Source organism: Malurus melanocephalus, unplaced genomic scaffold, assembly GCF_030028575.1.
Source record: "Malurus melanocephalus ecotype Western Australia unplaced genomic scaffold, MMel_1.1 scaffold_88, whole genome shotgun sequence".
In the NCBI taxonomy this organism is placed as follows: domain Eukaryota; kingdom Metazoa; phylum Chordata; class Aves; order Passeriformes; family Maluridae; genus Malurus; species Malurus melanocephalus.
In genome coordinates, this window is record NW_026623320.1 from 1824076 (window position 1) to 1843482 (window position 19407).

The 19407-nt window shown below is 44.3% G+C and overlaps 1 protein-coding gene across 2 annotated transcripts; it reads left to right on the forward strand.

Moving 5' to 3' along the window:
- The first annotated feature begins 2000 nt into the window (after positions 1–2000).
- Positions 2001–14421, forward strand: LOC130574734 (regucalcin-like). 2 transcript variants are annotated; one of them, XM_057368115.1, is made up of 7 exons: positions 2001–2235; positions 8107–8275; positions 8737–8919; positions 10137–10352; positions 11821–11952; positions 12426–12580; positions 13794–14421. In XM_057368115.1, exons 2-7 carry the CDS (start codon positions 8110–8112, stop codon positions 13842–13844), a joined length of 903 nt encoding a protein of 300 aa, XP_057224098.1. In that variant the 5' UTR covers positions 2001–2235; positions 8107–8109; the 3' UTR covers positions 13845–14421. The 2 variants fall into 2 exon arrangements, with proteins under 2 accessions (XP_057224098.1, XP_057224099.1); XM_057368116.1 differs by lacking the exon at positions 2001–2235 and adding an exon at positions 4784–4895.
- The last annotated feature ends 4986 nt before the right edge of the window (positions 14422–19407 follow it).

Genomic DNA, 19407 nt, shown 5'->3' on the forward strand with positions numbered 1-19407 from the left:
AGTGGTCTCATCACCATTTTAACTGTAACTTTGTTTGTCCTGTGATGTTCTCCACAACATTAATACCTCTCACTGGTGTTCTTTCCTTCTAACAGACCTCAGCTGTGGCTCAAATTAACTCTGGCTGGAACCCATCATCCTCTGTCCCCAGTGCATATTACCACATTGCTCATTTTGTTAAAYATAAACCCAAATCTTTCGGAGTCAAGGACCATATCTTTTTCCATCCTTTAAAGATCTTGGCCTTCTCTGGGGAGATCCATGATGRCAGGAGAACATCGGGCATTCTTGGCTGTTGGTTCCTAAAACACCACCTATGTGTGCTGCCTCCTAACCAACCTCCCCCGCAGCACAGAGGGGCAAGGCAGGCCTGCACGCCCAAACAGCATTTACAAATGTGCAGGAAAGGGAAGTTCTATTGGGATTTCTTCACACCAGCTGTTGTAAATTAAATGCTCACTCACTGGATTGCATTTCTGCCTGTAACTTCAGGCCTGTATGTGTTGCAACAACTGTCACGTGTCTYGGTTGGATTTTGAACTTCAGATTTTTGCTCTTGGAACATTACCTGTTCCCATGTTTGTGCACCTCCACCTGCCGGTGGAATAGCTGTCTRTCCTCATCCTGCTGTGTGAGGATAACCCACCAACCTGCTGCCAAGTGAGCCCGGTGTGAAAATGAGTGTTTTCAGGTACTCCAAGAACCAGTACATAATGGTTTGCCATCTCTGCAGGCTTGTTGGCGTCGGTTTCTGGATTGAGTGGGCAGTAGGTGACTCAGCTGCCCACCAAGGCCTTGGTGCTGCATTGCTCCAAGGGTTCAAAGATGATTCTGTGCAAGTCACTGTTTCCCCTCTAAACCATGCAGGGGTCTGTCTTGGCAACTGGAAAAAAAAGGTATAAGCAGCCCCACTTCAGTGTGGATGAGTATGAGCCTGTGAAGGAAGCTGAGCCTCGATCTTTTGAGTGTCTACATCCTCAAAGGCAATCTCAAAGCACAGTACTGAGGAAGTCTGAGGTGAAGGAGATGGTGAATGTGGCAAGTTTAGGGCTCTGATCTCACTAAGGTCAGAAACCTGGTGGCATGTGCAGCTTAGGAACCGTTCTGTTGGGCTGCTGTGGTTGATGACTAAAAGACAGCTGGAGATGCAGCGGAAAATAAGGGGGCAAAATAACAGATAAGCTCCCTCTGCCATGCTATTGGGGTTTTGTACCTGTGCTCACCCTCACACCACCACAATAGCAGTAGGGTGATTATGAGCACAACACAAAAAAACTAAGCTGATCTTTTTCATGTTGTTGCCGCTCTGGAAAAGAGCAACAACAAGAGCAATAGCTTGTAGAGGCATGAAAATTGGGTCAAAGATTAGTTTATAACAGCTGGCATCCATGAGACACTGGGAGCACATGGCTGCTGGAGTCCCTCATCCTCCATACTGGGCAAACTTTCGAATAACGCATTTCTTTGTTCTTTGAGTGTGGGAGCAGAGGCAAGCAAAAGAAGATGCTGCAGACATTTTACAAATAAATCTCACTTCCCCCTACTGTAAAAGCACCTGCTCRGCTTTGCTATGCAGGTTTCATGGGCTTCACATGAGCAGGAAGAGCCAACTGTGCCAGGAGAGTTGCATTTTTAATGTTGCCGAATGCCCTGGGAGCGYGTCTCAGCGCAGCCTCCAGTGCAGAGGCTGTAGTTGCTTCCCGCGCCCCAGCCCCGAGGAGCCCGGACTGGCGCTGCCGGSGTATTTTGACTCGAGTCCCATGACAGAGTGCTGGATCTGGCAAACTGGAGCTGAGCCGTTGCCGGTTCCCTCAATTAGGAAGGCTTCCTGACTTTTGTTTAATCCCTCTCTTATTAATGGCGCTCACCTCTTTGATCAARGACCAGCACTGATTTCAATTAGGGTTGAGTAAGAGCCCAGTGACACGAAAGGCTGTATCAGGAGGAGCAGCTGCTGTGCCCTGAAGGGTTTCTTCACCCTCATGACCAAAATCTATAGTCATAGGTGAAGCGTAGTTATTCCCAACCAACCTGGAGAAAGCTCTTGTAATCCTTTGCTGGCAAAATAGCTCTGCTGGAATAAAAGCAGGCGGCACTGACTGCCTGGGGAACTCCAGTTCTTCCCATCTCAAGCACCGGGGAGGGACCAGGCCCTTCCTACAAAAGGGTGAAGCCACGAAAAGATAAGCCTTGGCTTCACTTCTGGACAGCACTGCYGAGTGGGATATCGCTGGGGTGAGTAGCTGTACCTGGGGTTTTTAATACCTGTGTCTTCCGTAACTCTAACCATGCCTGTTGTCATCCCCAAGAGGGAGGCGGCTGCAGAGGTGTGTAAAAACACTAAGAGATCAGGACAACCAAATWACAGACAAATCTGACTTTCTAGAGCAATGAATGATGGCATGGACCCTCAAGGGGAATATGTAAAACAAGTGTATTTTGGGGAGTTGTGGGGAAAAAAAGGGAAGCGATGGATTTGCTAAATAATTGCAAAGCGACAGGAACAAAGTCTGAGCTATTGTCTGAACATATGCCTGTGGGGAACAGAAAACAAACACAATTATTTAAATACCACATTATGTGGTGCGATAATGCCTTGATACRCTCTCCTGACTGCTCTATGTTGATAAAAACTAGGGGCTATAAAAAGAAACAGTGAAGAGCTGCATCAGGGGAGACCAAAGTAGTGGGAAAGGACAGAGGAAGCCACCCCAGAAGGAGACAACGTGGTTGGGGGTCAGCCAGAGGTACACGGGTGCGTGGCTGCCTTTGGCCAACTTCACTAGAAACTTCTGCTTTGCAACCCAGCAACGTCAGCAACAAACAAAGTGCATGGCAGGGCCAGGCTCTTTATGTTGTGGAAACAATTAAAAGAATAGCTGGCTGACTAGCAGATACATCCACCTGCTACTGCAGAGTTGCACCACTCATCAGCAACACCCACGAAACCTTTGAGATGTGTCTCTTCCTAAAGTGGCCGACTTCTGGAAAGGCAGGGGGAATGTTGAAATGGCATGGTGGGAGAGGTGATATTTGTGTTGGTAGCCTAGAAGTTGTCAGAGTAGGAATGAGATGGTGGAAAATATGGCAGTGGCATCCCCAGAGCATCTGCAGCCACCTGAATCAATTAGAGAGACATGTTCTGGTATAATTTTCCCAGTTGCTGTCGTTCCTGTGCCACTGATGATCCAGCATCTGAGTTGCTCACCTAGAAAGATGCTCACCTGCACATTTGGGGTTTTTGGCTGTGGTAAGATTAATTCTTTGTCCCTCCACCTGACTTGGTTTTACTTCGTTGCAGCCTGTGGTTGGGAAGTCAGTCAAGTCACCAGAAGAGAAGAGTTGTGTAGAAAATGYGGTTTTCTCCTCCAAAATCCCTTTAGAGAAAATGCTTTGGGAAGTAGTTTGCAGAAAACAAGATAACTTACAGTCTTCAGTCATTTTTCTTTTCAATTGAAAATTATCTCTCAGTGAAAATTATCTTAAGCCAGAATTTTCCTTTTGCATATGTCTTACAGCTGAAAATGCTGGGGAAAAAAAAGCATATTGTTCTACTTGAACTTCCTTTCAAAGTGATCATTTAGGTTAAAAGAAGGAAAGCAAGCAGAGAATAATGTGATAATTTTTCTGAGAGCGAGCAGAGACCGATGGCTTATGCTGAGATGAGATGGAGCCACGGGGGCCAAGGAAGTCTGAGGAAGGTCCTCAGTGCACCCAGAATAACTTTGCTTGTAATGCAGTGACTTTGGGAGGAGTTTGACTTGGAAGTATTAYTGCATTTTCCCCTAGAAATGTTTGAATTTGTCTATGTCTTAGGGCTGTAATTTTTTAATCTCTGAATGTGGAGTGATGGTGACTATGATAGGATAATACCTCTATCTTGTCTACTTGCTTATCAGGGAAAAAATGTTCATCCTGTGAATAATTTGAACATCAAATTAAAAGGTTCATTAAAGTCTTCARTGAGTAAAGAAATGCATTGGGGCTGAATCCTCCCAAGTGGCTTCTGCCCTCACTGAGTGTGGCTTTGTCACCAAAACTCTGGTGTTTGCTCTGGCTCAYGGCTCAGCTGGGACTGTGTCCCCATGTCCCCTTATCTTGTCCCCACCTTGCTGGCCCTGCCGTCACCTCCCCCTGCTTAGCACGGCTGGGTGGGGGAAAGCACTTGGCACCTTCCACCTTTGCCTCCTACAGAGAAAAAAAGATGGCAAATGCCAAAGATGGAAGAAAATAAAAGTCTTAAAAGCCAGACAAGACGTCACCATGCTACAGCATCCATGGCAATCGCTGAGACTCCCTGGTAAAAGCTCTTCCCTGTGTGTGCTGCAGGCAGGAGCTTGGAGCTCTTTGSCAAGGTGGGATCAGGCTGTGGGTGCTCGAGGTGAGGAGCCCAGGTGACCTCACACACAACAAGGCTGGGGCACAGCTGGGAGTAAGAGCCAGATCTTAATGATGCTAATAAGCCTTAATCACGACAATATTTTTCTCCTTATCAGAGTACGACAGAACCCTTCCCTGCATCTTTCATTAACCTTCCCTTTTCAACACCCTAAATTTGGGAAGACTGGGCTAGCCCTTGGGGTGACTGAATGGTGCAACGCCTCAATTTCCCTCTCACGCTCTCCTGACATGAGAAAACCACTGAGCAAGGATTTTTCTCTATCACATGTCCTGCTGCTGGCACTGCAAACCAGACCATTCAGAAAGGCTTTGGTCCCTGCCTCATCATTCATGTGACTGCTGACTGAATACAAAATGTAAAAGGTTACCTGCTCCATGCAGATAACATCAACTGGTGCACATTTTTAACCGTCGCTGAAAACAGCAGCCAGTTTCATTGGACCAGTGCTGGAAAAGAGTCACCAACCCAGATCTTGCAATATTTTCCTCAGCAGGTGCGTTGATGCCATGAACTGCAGAGTTTTGCATAGGTGTCCTCCAGCTTGGTAAAAATATTCAGCTCTTTGACTGAGGGGAAAAGGGTTCTTAAAATTCTTTGGTTTATGCAGGTGGTTGCTTGACTGTATGTTAAAAGTTTTAGCTGTCTGCCTGCTTATTTGGAGGTTTATTGACATTTGGAGGTTTTTGACATYAAAAATTAAATGATGTGTTTGCATGGGTGGAAAGAGGGAGGGAAACAGCAAAAAGTGCTTTTAAGGTCAGTCATTCATTTGTATTTTACCTGTATCTTTTTAGGGGTACTGAAATGGCCACTTTTTGTCCAGATCATTTGGAAAGAGATGTGGACTGGGGTCTAGAAAGGCTATTTTCAAATAGCTACCAGCAAGCGTGGTTTAGTTTCTAGAGCAGACGGTTTTATATTAGTGGATGGTTTTATATTAGTGTTTTATTCCTAGCAGGAAATTTTTCTTATGGTCTCCAAATTCTGGTCACTTTTACCAGTTAAACAGTTTAGCAGTTTAACTTGGAAAACATTTCAGTGGCACTTGTCAGTCCCTTAATCACCATAAGTGGTTTAGGCATGAGTCCAGGAGGCTGCAAAGCCAACAAAATTTTGGAAAGAGGATAYAGGTAGGGTGAATGTGATGATTTTTTCCTGCAGGGATTTTATTTTGGGAGAATACAGAAGGATTTGGTGGTTTTTGCTTGGAATTTTTCTTGTCTTTCCTCGCATGTTCATCTCTGATGGGTCAGTGCCATGCCAAGCAGGGCATGAGGTGCCACAGRAAAAGGTGCCAGATGGCAGGATGCCTGGGGACTGACTATGCTGGGATATTTTGAACCGGGTTTTTTGGGGTCATTTCCTCATTTTCCCCTCTGAGATGCTGTATTCGGTGAAACGCTACTGCTGCATAATTCCACGGGGTGTCAGCAGGGAAGGCATGGCAGGAGGTGGCTCRCTGAGCAGAGGAGGGACAAGGACTGGACAGGACCTGGCCTGAGTCCCTCCCAGCTTGTGGGGACTCTTTTGGAGGGCAATGCTACCTGTTAGGGTTGGATGGTTCTTCCTGATAAAAGCCTCCATTTTCAGCTGCTTGTGAAAATCGGTGAAACCTCAGCGATCAAAGCACAGACCTTCCCTTCTAATTGCTCTCTTCTTAAAAACAGGGAGGGGTGATGATGATTTGACCCAGTATGAGAACTGCAGCTGGAGTGACACCTGGGAGTTATTTCTTTGGCAGAGGGGATGGATGTTGGGGATGTGCTGAGGCTCCATGGGACAGGGCAGGTCTCCATGGGACATGGCAGAGCGGAGGAGGAAGCACTGGCAGCTGGTGAGGCAGGATGGTTCCTCCACAGCCTGTGCCTTGTGAAACAGCTGGCAATGGTGTGATTGTGTGCTCCTYGTGTGCCATGTGGGGTGCATCTGTGAATTAGTATTTCACCATGGCTTATCTGCCAGACCCTGGTTTTCGTGCTGCAGGAGTTGGACAAGGGGGATGTGAATGAACCAGGAGCTGGTGGGATAAGAAAGGTTTGACAARGCTCATTTGGGTCAATGAAATAGCTGAAGAGACAAATACATGCTGGCTGCTGCACGTCTGCAGGCTTTCTGCCTCTGCAGGAACCRCACTGCTGCCCAACTCTTGTTTTCCCACAGGGGTGAGAACAGCTCTGTGCTTTCCAGACTAAGATACAATAAAGTCAGCATTGTGTCTCCAAGCCTCGGGTCCCACATATGGCAGCCACATGACACAAAGCTTTAACCCAGCAGAGATTCACTCCTCCAGCTCAAGCATTGTTTAACAGGTTTTTGGAGGTTAAAATYTGGCATCTTGCTGTGTATCCTCATTTACACTTTAGGCTGATGCTGTTTGCCTGCATGGAGTAGCTCGCTGCCCAGACTATTGTGGCCAGCGTTTTTTAGAAGGGAGAAGGATCTATTTGGTAGATGGGTTATTTGAATCTTACCTTGGTGATGTGACTCATTGTAGGAAATGTCCCATATCACTCAGCCCTGGCATCTCCACTCACAGTGATTGACTGGCTCTTCCCACGTACATTGAAGCGCATTAATGCTAATTAATTATCTGTAAACCATATCAACAGCTCACCTACTGTGAAACAATGCCCACTTGAAGACAGTAATCCCTAGGATTGATGTTATGTCAGGGATTGGCTGCCTCCCAAGAATTATCTCCCAATCTGTGGAAAAAAATGTGCTGAGGCCAGTGGGTGCAGCMGTGGAGGCGGCTCAATTTGGGGTGACTGAGGCAGTGAGTGGGCCTCTTGCTTTTGTAAGAGCTGAATGGTGCAGGTTATTGCTCACATCCCACCCCACAGCAAGGCCAGGGCAGGCTCAGGATCCGTGTTTTGGGTGCTCTGGACACAGACCTGGCAGATTTTGCACCCTCTGTGGGTGTTAGTCAGCTATTGCTGATTGATGTCCCCATGAGCACCCTGCTGCAATGGGAATGGGGTAGCCAGGGCATGAACARTTCCTGGCAGAAGCAGGCATATGGAATGGGAGTGTCACTGGTGGCTTTGGCACCCCAAGCAGTACCTGGGATAACTGCACCCCACAGCTTGGTGTTGGGTGAAATTCAGAGTATGCAGCAGGGGTAGGAGATGAAGYTGGGGTGGTGAGGAGGCTGATGAARAGGAAATGCTTGGAGARAAAACAAAGCAGTAGGATTTCAAAGGCAGGAACCTTCCTCAATGTTTGCATATTCTCACCGACTCGGTGTGGGAACAGGTGCTTGTTCTGCAGTGGCCTCTGTGGCAAAGGACAGCCAGTGCTGCGGGTGTGTAAATGTCCTGCTATGGAGGAAGCCACTGCACCTCTCTGAATAAGGCAGAGCCTTGTTTTTCCTCGAAAAGATTCACTGGTGCTGCTGCCTGCTGATCCCTCCCTGTGGTCYGGGGGACCCTTAGGATCCCAGCTCAGGGCCATGGCCCCAACCCTCCTGAGCCTGGAGGCAGGTGCCTCATCAGAAGCTGTGGTTTAGGAAAGTTTTGCTAAGAAGTGCCTCAAGCTCAGTTCCAGCCATGAGGCTATGGAAATGTCATAGGAACCTCCTGAATTACTCTGTCATGTGGGATTTGGAGTGCTTTGCCATTTACAAACTCTGCTTTTAAACATTGTAGGCATAAAAAAATCCACATGAGAGCTTTTAATTAAATCCATTATTAACTTCCCCTCAGACCATGTCTTCTTCCATCAAAATCGAGTCTGTTGTGAAGGAGAAGAACCGGATGGGAGAGTGCCCTGTCTGGGAAGAAAGGGAGAAYGCACTTGTCTATGTAGACATCAACTCACAGAAAGTTTGCCGCTGGAGCCCAGTCACCAACGAGGTGCAGAGTGTGTCTGTGGGTAAGAGTCTGTACTCACTGCTTCATCCTGGGGTCTCCTCTGGCTGTCCCATCCATCCCTCCTGGCAGGAGWTCTGCAGGTTGGTGTTCTCTCTTACTTTCCATGGACAGCCCACCCTATCCTCTCACAAGGTGCTGCTGAGCACAGCATGGCCTGAGCCAGCTGAGCAGAGAGGACCATGYACGTGTAGCCTTTGATAAGCCTAAATGGGAATGCAAGTTTCATTTGGGACTTGCAGAGGAAAAAATACAGTCCTAATCTAGTTGTGCCATCCTAGAAGGTGGAAAAATCCATGGACCGTGGAGCCAATGAGATGTGCTAACCATCCCAGGGAGAAGGATCTTAGCATCAGCTCAGCTTTTACTGGGCAGGGATGTCCCAGCCAAGCCCAGATGCCCTCGGTGAGGGCTGAGTGATGGCCCCAGAGCTGCCCTTCACCTTCTGCTCTCTCTCACCCACAGATGCCCGTGTGGGCTCAGTGGCACTGCGGCAGTGTGGCGGCTACGTCATCGCACTGGGGACAAGGTTTGCCTTCTTGGACTGGGACACCCAGRCAGTCACCACCATCCTCGAGCTTGAGCAGGATAAACCCAACAACAGRTTCAATGATGGGAAAGTGGATCCAAAGGGGAGGTTTTTTGCTGGTAAGTTCCTGGCAGAAATTGCCCCCAGAGCAAAGGGAAACTAATCACAGTGTATTTTAATTAAGGCATTTTATTTCCTGTCTTGTGAATGCTTTGTTTGGTTACTGCCTGATGGAGGAGGACAGGGGACTCCACATCCTCAGACCTAAATGGGGACAGATGCTGTTGGCAAGGGCCACCTGATAGGAAGGCTGTCCTAGTTGGGGGATAGGGTTTTTCAAACAACTGCCCCCATGGGAGGTGAAAAGCCAGTGAAGGGCTCATGTAGGTGGGAATTTTTCTGGACATGTAGAGAAAGTTGCAGCTTCTGGAGAAGAGCACGAGCTGCAGCTTGCACTCTTTGCATGCAGCCTCTCTCGGTCAGCCTGTGGAAAACAAGGATGTGGTGTGAGATCCTCAGCCTCCTGAAGGCAAGGAGGAGATTTAGGTTGGWTATTATGTAAAAGGTCCTCTCCCAGAGGGTGGTCAGGCACTGGAACAGGCTCCCCAGGAGAACAGTCATGGCACCAAGCCCGACAGAGTTCAACAAGTRTTTGGACAATGCTCTCAGGYACATGGTGTGCACCTGTATTTTARGGTCACAGCCCATTTAAAYAATGAAAGCAGCCCASAAAGAGCAACAACAAAAACAGCACATGATGCCTGCCTGTATCTTGGCTTTAACTGTGAGCTAAACCTCAACCGCCTGGCATGTCCTGGGGGTCCTCTGGGTCTTTGATAGCTATGCCTTAAACCTCATGGCAATGCAGAAACATCCTTTCAGTGACCAGGATCATCTCAGCGAGAGGCAGCTGCTCCTGATCTGCTCCTTTTACTCTTTCTCATCAATCTGACAGGACCTATTAATCCCTTTCATCATAGAATTGTAGAATCATAGAATGGTTTGGATTTGAAGGGACCTTTAAGATCATCTCATTCCAACCCTCTTGCCATGGGCAGAGACACCTTTCACTAGACCAGGTTGCTCAAAGCCCCATCCAACCTGGCCTTGAACACTTCACAGCATGGGACATCCACAGCTTTTCTGGACAGCTGTTCCTGTGCCTCACCATCCTCACAGCAAAGTATTTCCTCCTAAAAATCTTTTCTTTTTAGGAAGAAAAGAAAATAACACTCCTGTGATTCGCCCTCAAACCTCTTGGTCTTAGAACAGGTTTTTGATCAAACACAAGGAACAAGCTTCCACTTTCTAACCAGTGCTCCCACTTCCATTTCAGGTACGATGGCTGAAGAGACAGCACCGGGGGTCCGAGCGAGGCGGCAAGGAGCTCTCTATACCCTCTTCCCTGACCATTCAGTAATAAAACAGTTAGACCAGCTGGACATCTCCAATGGCCTGGAYTGGTCCCTGGACCACAGGACCTTCTTTCACATCGACAGCCTGTCATACGCTGTCCATGCCTTCAGCTATGACGTGCAGACTGGAAAGATCGGTATATATGCTTTTAAATTTGGTGACAAGAGGTGCTGTTGCTCTTTCTGCAGCAAGACCTGGGCCTTTGAGATGCAGTGATTTATTTGACAGATCTCATATCTTCTGCTTACAACCTGTCAACAGGCTAACTCTGAGATTTCTCAGATTTAGTTTCTCACCAGGTGTATTTGGTGAGCAAACTTTTGGCAGTCTTTCAGTTTACTTTCACCTGGGAAGATGGCTTATGCTTAGACCTGCTAAAGGAGTAACAGGAATGGAACCACTTACCCTGCAGAATGAGAAAGAGTTTTTAGGATGCTATTTATTCTTGAGTGCCATCTACTGGAATTACTTTGSTTGTACTAGCTCCATAAATACAAGTGGAGAACGTGCATTTATATATATATCACAGAAAGGTATTTGGAGGATCAAGCTGTCATTGTGATGGAGATTACCCAAACCAATTTCTGAAATTAGGATGTTTTCAAATGTGACTTAAATTCATTTTATGGGTAAACAATTTTTATCATATATGCAAAAGAAGAAACTTTAAGTGTAAGTAAAATGGATATAATCTCATTTCAAAACTCTGTGAGATATTTTATGTTGTAGCAGCCTGATATACTCTACAAGAGTTTAAATGGCTCAGCTGCCTTCTTTGTACTTTAAAGAGAGTGTGGACTTCATGAGATCATGGGTGAAAATCACACAAAATAATTACATTCATTCAGATTTCATTTTGTTGAAAACATCTATTTCTACATACTTTAGGATCTAAGATTTCTAAAGAGGATATAAAACGGCTTTTCCCCCTGTAAATATAAAAAACCAATCTGTCTGATTTTCCTAGGCCTGACTTTATGCTGACAACTGTCTGTTCCTGGGTAGAGTAATGGCCAGAGGATGCTGGGTGGCTCAGAGCAGGTGTTTCATGGTCCATGGGCCCTGCTCCATGGACCAGAACATCTGCACTGCATCCTAGACCATGAGCAGTTGGTGTCCAGGCTTAATCAAAACTGGTTGCTTTTTTGGCCATTAAAAAATAAAGTCTTTCATCTTCAGTGGAGAGTGATTGCTTATCACCAACGTTTAAACCCAGGTGATTATTTATGTGACACATCCAGGCTGCCATGACCAGAAGCCCAGGAAAAGTTACTGCACTTGCAGCAGCTGTGTTATGGCAGGCAGCAGGTGGGTTAGCAAGAGAATGGGGCATTTTGTTCCTTCTCTTGGTAAARTAACAGGAGCACTAATTTGGTAAAATCCCAGACTGGAATGGCCTTCCTGGGGACTTGCTTTTGCCAGGCTGAATCAGGCTTTTAACACATCTGCAAAATGCATATGTGATGTACATTTTACAGCATGTCCTTCTCTGGACACAGAAAATGAACATAGCCATGTGCAAGAGGATGGAAGAAGTTAGACTGGGCTCTGATACAGAACAAGTAACAGTTCACAAAACATCAGCTTTGTACCTCTTCCTGCAGCCTGCCCCAAGCTTTTGTACCATCTGGAAAAGGAGGAGCAGATGCCCGATGGGATGTGCATAGACGCAGAGGGGAAGCTCTGGGTGGCCTGCATTGATGGCGGCAGAGTCATTCGCATAGACCCAGAGACAGGTGAGACCTCCACCAATTTCTGCATCCAAACGTGAGGGGAATGGCAGCAGGAGGAATGGTTTGAAGGTGAGATTAGAAGGTGAAATGTGTCACCCATTGCTGCCCCATGGGTTGCCAAGAGCATTGCTGGTTCAGGCTCTGGCCATGCGAAGAATGCAGCTCCCTGTGCTGCCTCCCAGTGCCAGGTACCCCTGCTCCCAAGGTTTGCTGATGAAGTGCACACTCTTCTAAATAAMACYACCACTTAAMAAAACAAAACCCCAAACAAACAAAAAACCAAACCAAACAAAAAAATACCTACCACTRTTTATAAAATTTCTCAGTGTTGAAATGTTTACCTGGGAAATGCTTTAAGGAATGACATCCATCCCAGGCCAGGTGTCCCTGCCCTTTCTGGCCTCACRCACTGTACTGCTTCATTTATATGCTTCCTAGAAATGGAACCTTAGAAAACAATTGCACATTTTTCCCAGGAAAAAGAATCCAGACTGTGAGGTTGCCTACTCCGAGGATCACCTCTTGCTGTTTTGGTGGAAAGGACTATTCAGAAATGTATGTGACTTCTGCATCYGATGGACTGGACGAGGCCACCTTAGCCAAGGAACCTCAYGCAGGAGAGATTTTCAAGGTGAGCRGATTTTATTTCTTTCMTTCTGTACATCAGACCTKCCAAGCCTCACCTGCTGAGAGTGAGGTGACCCTGGCTGCCCTTGCTCATCCCACTKACCTCATGAGMTGCCCCAGATGCACTGTTTGTCCCCCAGCAAGGCACAGCTGCTTTTGCAGAGCTGCCCATGCTCTTGAAAGGAAGATCTGGAGAAATTGCTAATAATAGTGTAATAGCTGGGCTGGGCAAAGCTGGCTGCTCAGGATCTGAAGGCAGTCAGTGGTTATGGGTCTGCCAGATGGATAGCACGTAATATGTGCAACTGGGGTTTGCTTTTGTCTCTTACTGTATTTTCATCACTTTTGRAAATTTCATTCTTGCTTTTCAGTTTTCAGTTATACCAGGAAATCTAAATGTTTACAGAACACATTTCTCCTTTAGAAATCAAAAGCTTAAATTCACCAGGGAAAAATTTTGCATCCCAATCCCAAAACTTTTGGGATTTTATTAGTCTGTTAAAAATGGTTGCTACTTTTTGAGAAACATTTTTGTCCAGGGCTCTTGAATCTGAAACTTGTTCTTCTCTTCATTTTTTTTTTTTCACTCCATTATCAAAAAGCACATCAGGAGAATAAAATACAGTTCTTACTCAGCAATTGCATCAACCCAAACTAAATTCTTTTATCAGTTTGGCAACAGGATGAAGTTATGTTACAGGAGGGATGGAGATCTGTTCTGGCATCTGGACACTCAGCTGAAAGCAGTGCTTAGAGCAGATTTCTCATGGCTGAGAACTGATAGATTCCTCAAGCAGTACAGTTTAGGAGACTGCAGAGGGATTGAATGAGGACTTTTTGGTTTTGTTCTTGAGTTCTCCTTTTCCACGAGAGAATTGGCATTTTCCAAATTCACATTTTGTCTTGCATGGGCAAAGCATGTTAARAATTACTATTAATTGTTTTGAAGATAAGGACTACATGTAAGGGCCACAGATAATGTTTAAATTAGCAAAATTATTGAGTAGTGCTTGATAATCTTAGTGATCTTAATGAGTTTGAAAGAACTCCAATAATGACTCTTTTGGGCTCCTGTTGAAGCAGGGCACCCACCACGTAGGAGTCTGTTGCTGTGATTTGTTCTACAATGTTTGAATGTTTTCATTATAYTCAGCTGAAGATTTATCTGTTTCCTTTCTCTTATCTTTTAACTTTCATTTTTTTTTTTAAAAAAACAGATAACAGGCCTGGGTGTGAAAGGGATCCCACAGAATTTATATGCTGCTTGAACATTGACACTAAACAACAAAGAAGAAATGCTTCCATCTTGTAGTAATTCTGACCAGGAGAAGKCAAATGAACTACAGAATTTATTTGTGTGAGGATTTCTAAGCCCACATTTGTGAGTGTGCTTGTTTGGAATTGAAGATATTTCTTCCTCTGTGGGCCTGTGGCTTGATGCAGTAGGTTAGAGAGGTAAAGTTAATCTGTGTTACACCTTGGTAGCTTTTGTGACTTACCGTAAACCTCTTATTGCTCAAACATAGTTTTGTTGAACTTTCTCATGACCAGYTCTGGATTTTCAAGTCTGTGCAGCTCCCAAAGCAGAATCTGACTCCTCATGTTACAGTGATGTACCAGCAATGATATGGCAGATTTTAATAAACATTTTAAGAGTGGTCTCTTGAACTGGACTGTTCCTCTGCTGTTGGACACCCCCAAGGTGTTGTTGTTTTTTTTTTTTTTTTTTTTTTTTCTGATGATCAGACCTATTTGTAGTATCCAGGTTCCATTTTTACATCCTCATTAGCCTTTTTCCAGGCTGTCCTGTCTTTAGGACACGACTTAGGCAGCTGAAAATAAACTACACAAGTATATTTAAAAAAACAAATGCTTACAGATGTTTTTTTCTCTGCATTCAGATGTTACCATGAAAACACTGACTGACCACACACAGGCAGTGCACACACAGGCTGTRAAACACCAGGAGGGTTGGAATGCCAAACATGGGTGCTTGGTGGATGTGTCCTCTCAGGGGTCACATTTACTCCCACACACACAGACTTCCATTTGCTTTACACATCTTCTTAATGTGCACACAGCCTCACTGTCTTGTTCCCCTTACTTCTAATGTTCTTTCTCTTCTGKTTCAAGTATTTTCCTCCTTTTTCCCTTTAGACCCTTCCCTCCCTTCTCCTCCAGAAAGCACATCAAGGTGTATTTTTAGAGGCTGTTCAAATAAGRACTATCCTGGACTCACTGAACCACTGTAATCCTTTCAGAATTTCAGAACGCTTGACACCTGCAGATATGAAGTAAAATCTAGCCTTTGCATTGCGTTTTCTATATTTTTACTGTCTGGAAAGATACACAAAGCATAATGAATTTTTATATCTTCAATGCTAACCCTCCATAATATTACAAAGAAGGCAATAATATGCTTAATTTACCAGACCAGATGTTTCAGTGTCTTCCTCTKAWRTATTTGACCTTTTCACMCCTGCTCAARGCCCTCAGACACTTTGAGTAGGGASAAAGCACTCAATACCTCCTGAGGGTAATCTCCCCTGGTAACCCATGCATGGAGGAGCAGACCAACTGTGGYTAGCCATGCAGGAATGTTAAACACCATTTCCATGAGGCTGTACRCAGGTTGCCTCTAGAATTAGCTGTTTTCTCCAAAACCAGCAYCCCTCTTCTGGCCACAGGTCCCTCATTTGGGGGGGAATTTTGGAAGAGCCAAAATAGGTTGACTTCTTCTTTTGAAATTACCCATATTGCCCAACTCTCTTATATGGTAGCCTTCTGACCTGCTGCCAAGTAGGAGATCTAGTGCTGAGATCTGATCAGGCAGGGAGTAGGTCAAACCACGTATCCCAAGAAAATGTCCCACTTGTTTCAAAGGTGGATGTGACAGGGGAAGGTTAGGTGGTATRTTTGGCCCCTCAGCTGAACTGGGCCACAGTCCAGAAAAAATCTGAGATCCAGAGATCAGGAAGGGAGCTTTATTCACTAAGCACTCTTGAATATATGTGTCCATGAACAGGATTTTCCAAAGTGCATTATTTCAATGCACTTTCCTAAAGTCTACTCTAAAACCCACGTTAGGTACTTTTGAGACACTTTTTGCTGTGGACGGTTACTTTAAGGCATTGGCATGCACTTTGCTCCTGTGCTGCTTGACCAGATAATTTGYATAACAGGATAAAGGAGCTTGGCCCATCACTCCTACGTTTTGTCCTGGAAGGGAGGTAGGAGTCCATAGAGCTGCACAAAGACAACTTGATTGAGAAATAAAACATTCAGCTTATTGTAATGTTTGCTCAACAAATAGGCCGTTGTTTTTTTCCCAAGTCGTAATTCCAACAGTAATTAAACTCCTGAGGGTTCTTAAGAGCAAAGGTGCTAAATGCTTTTTGGCACCAGGTCAATGCCAAACTGGTATAAGGAACATTGACAATTATGCAAGATTTCCTGTTTACCCCATCTGGAGAGGAATGTGAAGGCAGGGTGTTTGGAGGCAAGTGGTGTCCTAACCTTTAATTAAAAAAAAATGTAGGAAGTAAGTGCAAACCCTTTATTTAACAAAAAATATCCAGTTATTTGCAAAATTGCCTACTACTAGGTTCTTTGCTCTGCCAGTAAAGCAAAGTAGATAATTTTGAAACAATTTGCTCTTGAGAAATACTTGCTACCCCTGCAATTTTTTTTCCTAGCACTTTCCCAGGCATGTAAGCCAGGGCTGCTGGTTTGTAATTCTCCAACCACTCCTTCCTCTACCTCTAAAGGGAGATGTGGTGTGTGCTGCTCGCAGATTCCAAGGTTTGAGTGCTTTGGGGACCCTCTCTTTGTAGCACAGCTTCTCAAACTAAAAAATGTATGAGGATGAGTTTCTCTCTGATACTTAAAGACCGCACTACCTTGCTTCTCTTCAGATTTCAGAAATTGCTGTTTTGTGTTTTGCTTTCTTAAAAAAGTGGTAATTGAAAACCATGTTGGGGCTATTCTCCAACCTCAGTTCACCAAAGTGAGGTAAAGGCCCCTTGTCTTGGGGCAAAAGATGAAGGCATGAAGGAAGGGGGTACAGGATTAGGTTAATTCCTTTTGTGCCTATAGGGAACAATATGGTATCCATAGCTATGAGGTGGTTACTGGGTGTCTGGGTGCTTGATGTGGGCCAACCCTACATGGTGATGAGCATGACAGGCAGGAGGCTCCTGCCCAGGGGTAACCTACAGAAAATARACCAGTCAATAATATGGCACAGACTGATGGGAGCTGGCTTCCCTTTTAAGGGATGGACCTGTACATCCTGCCTCTTAAAAGCTTTTATAAGTATTTACTATGTTTTATCTATATTAACCTATACCACACTGGTTGAKACTGAACTAATAGTATTCTAAGTTAGCCATTCCATGGTTAAGTGCTCACCTTGTGAAGCATATTAAAAATGTGATGGTGWTTGACTGGTGGTGTGAAATTGTCCACCTGACTGCAGCAAAATTTGGTCTGAGCTCCCCATCAGTAACCAGCCATTGGTTAACTTTGAAATGCAGCAAATTGGTGGAATAGGAATTAGTACAGCATTCAGAATTTAAAGCTTTTCATTTTCACAGGCTGTGATAGCCTGCTTTTGATACAGCCCAGAAAACATTGGCTTTCTGAGCTACAAGTGCACATTGCCAGCTGATGTCCAGCCCCTCATCCATCAGCACCCCCACGTCCTTCTGGGCAGGGCTGCTCTTGGTCACTGTATTGTGGCTGATCCAGGGTCTTGCAGATAATCTGTGTCAGGAACAGGAAACCAACTCCATTTCCTTAATGTCAGTTCAGCGATTTACCCACTACAGAATTACTGAAAAATAAATGAAATTACAGTGTAATCTGAAGTCTGGGGAGGCTTTCCAGTGACTCTCAGGGGCTTGTGTGAAAGAAAGGAGTTACTTCATTTTTGGCATTACATCTGTAGAGTTGTATTCAGGCCAAGAGTTTATTTTCCACTACAGAAACTGCTAAATGCTCAATGGTTTTTTTTTTGTCAGCTCTTCCTTTGCTGGTGTACGCTTACCCAGCTAATGAGTTGTCTTTCTTTTTTGCATTGTAACATTAACACAAAGATTTGGGAACTTATTAAGAAATTTTCCGAGTGCCATCCTTCCGTTGTTACATGGAAATGAGAGAAGAAATGAGAAGTTTTACAGGCCCTCAAATAGAGAACATATAAATAAAAATGGATAAAGTCTTTATTGGGGACTTCATTTTTTAGTCTCTAACATTGGAAAGATATTTMTTTTACCTTCATTTTTTGCTTTCCTACCAATATCTCTAGTGACAACAAAGCTTATAAATAAAATAATGGAAAATTATTTTATTCCATGATGGTGCTAGCTTGCTGTTTTCATTTTCTCTTAAAAAGCTTTCCCTAATTCTGCTTTCCCAAAGACAGTGGGTGGAAATCTATTTATACAACCCCAGCACTTGTATCTTCATCCTAGGTGCCTGGTGATTACTCTGATATCTCTCTMTATACAAATAAACAAAAACATAGTTTATTTTTTAAAATAACAAATTCCCTTCCTAGATGCAGGAGAAACATTAGATGCTTTTGAAGGCCTACAGTGAGAAATCCACTCCAACTAAAATGAATTTTAAWATTTCGTAATGTCAAGAAGTAAGTGCTTACTTTTGGTAAACTGGAGCTCTTTTTGGACCTCTTCAAATCACCTTYTACCCTTTATTGCTGATTCATTTACTTGAGGAAGATTGATCCAACAGGTAAACACTTAACCATTAGACACAGCCAAATCCTCAAATCACAAATAAAACCAGGCAAAACTCTTTGCATGTGGGACAGCTCCTTTATTTTTGCATCTCTATGTGGTATGACAAACCATATTTATCACATACTTTTGACTATGTCTAAAATTTCCTTGGCATGTCAAAGATCTCTTATAACTGTGTCTGKTTAAGCAAAATTCCCTTTTTCTGAGTCTGTAAGAGGCATCAAAGAGTCAAGTAATGCTGGAGGGTGTAAGAACAAACCTTTCTTGTGTGCCTCAGAGGCAGAACTCTGAGAACAACATACAACAGTCAGAAAGGATTGAAGAAAATGTTTAGTGGTATAATTTTTAGTACTAGCCAGGCAGCAAGATTTGCCAGTGATACATTATCTGAGGGTACTCATCCCTAGACAGTGACAAAGTATTCCTTCACTCTATACTGTATGTACTACCTGTGCACTAAACATTTTTGTCATCTGTGATATTAGAAAAGTGTTGGGGGACCATTAAGAGTTTTAGTGAATATTTTATGTCTTTTTTTAAGAGAAAAGAGTAYATATATTTAATGTTCTTTCTGCTCWTAGCACTCAAACTAGTATAATTATCTAGATTTGGTATATTTGGGCATTTTGATATTAAGCAATGTCATGTTTCCAGGAGAATGTCCAGCTGTGTTGWAAAGGGCTTGCTTTTACTGTAACAGATTTCCCCAATATTCTCTCTTACATGGGATTCAGTGATATTATCATGACATTAAAAAAGACACCCATGAGCAACCAGCAGCCTSGGTTACTCCTARATTCACTGATTTCCAGTGTTCAGAYCCTTCAGACCCTGTAGGAAAAGCCCAGATTGACTCTGGACAAGCACATGGACTGTCTAGACATATTCACCTTCTGATGCCAAATCAGTAGCACATGAAATGACCTTACTTGCAAGATCTCAGGTGTTCAGGATTCTGCTGTCGATGACTGAAGCTGTCCTGAAACTGACCTTTGTGCTCCTATAAAACCAAACATGTGCTAGACATAATTTATGCAAAATTTTGTCTTTGAATGCAAGATAGACTTTA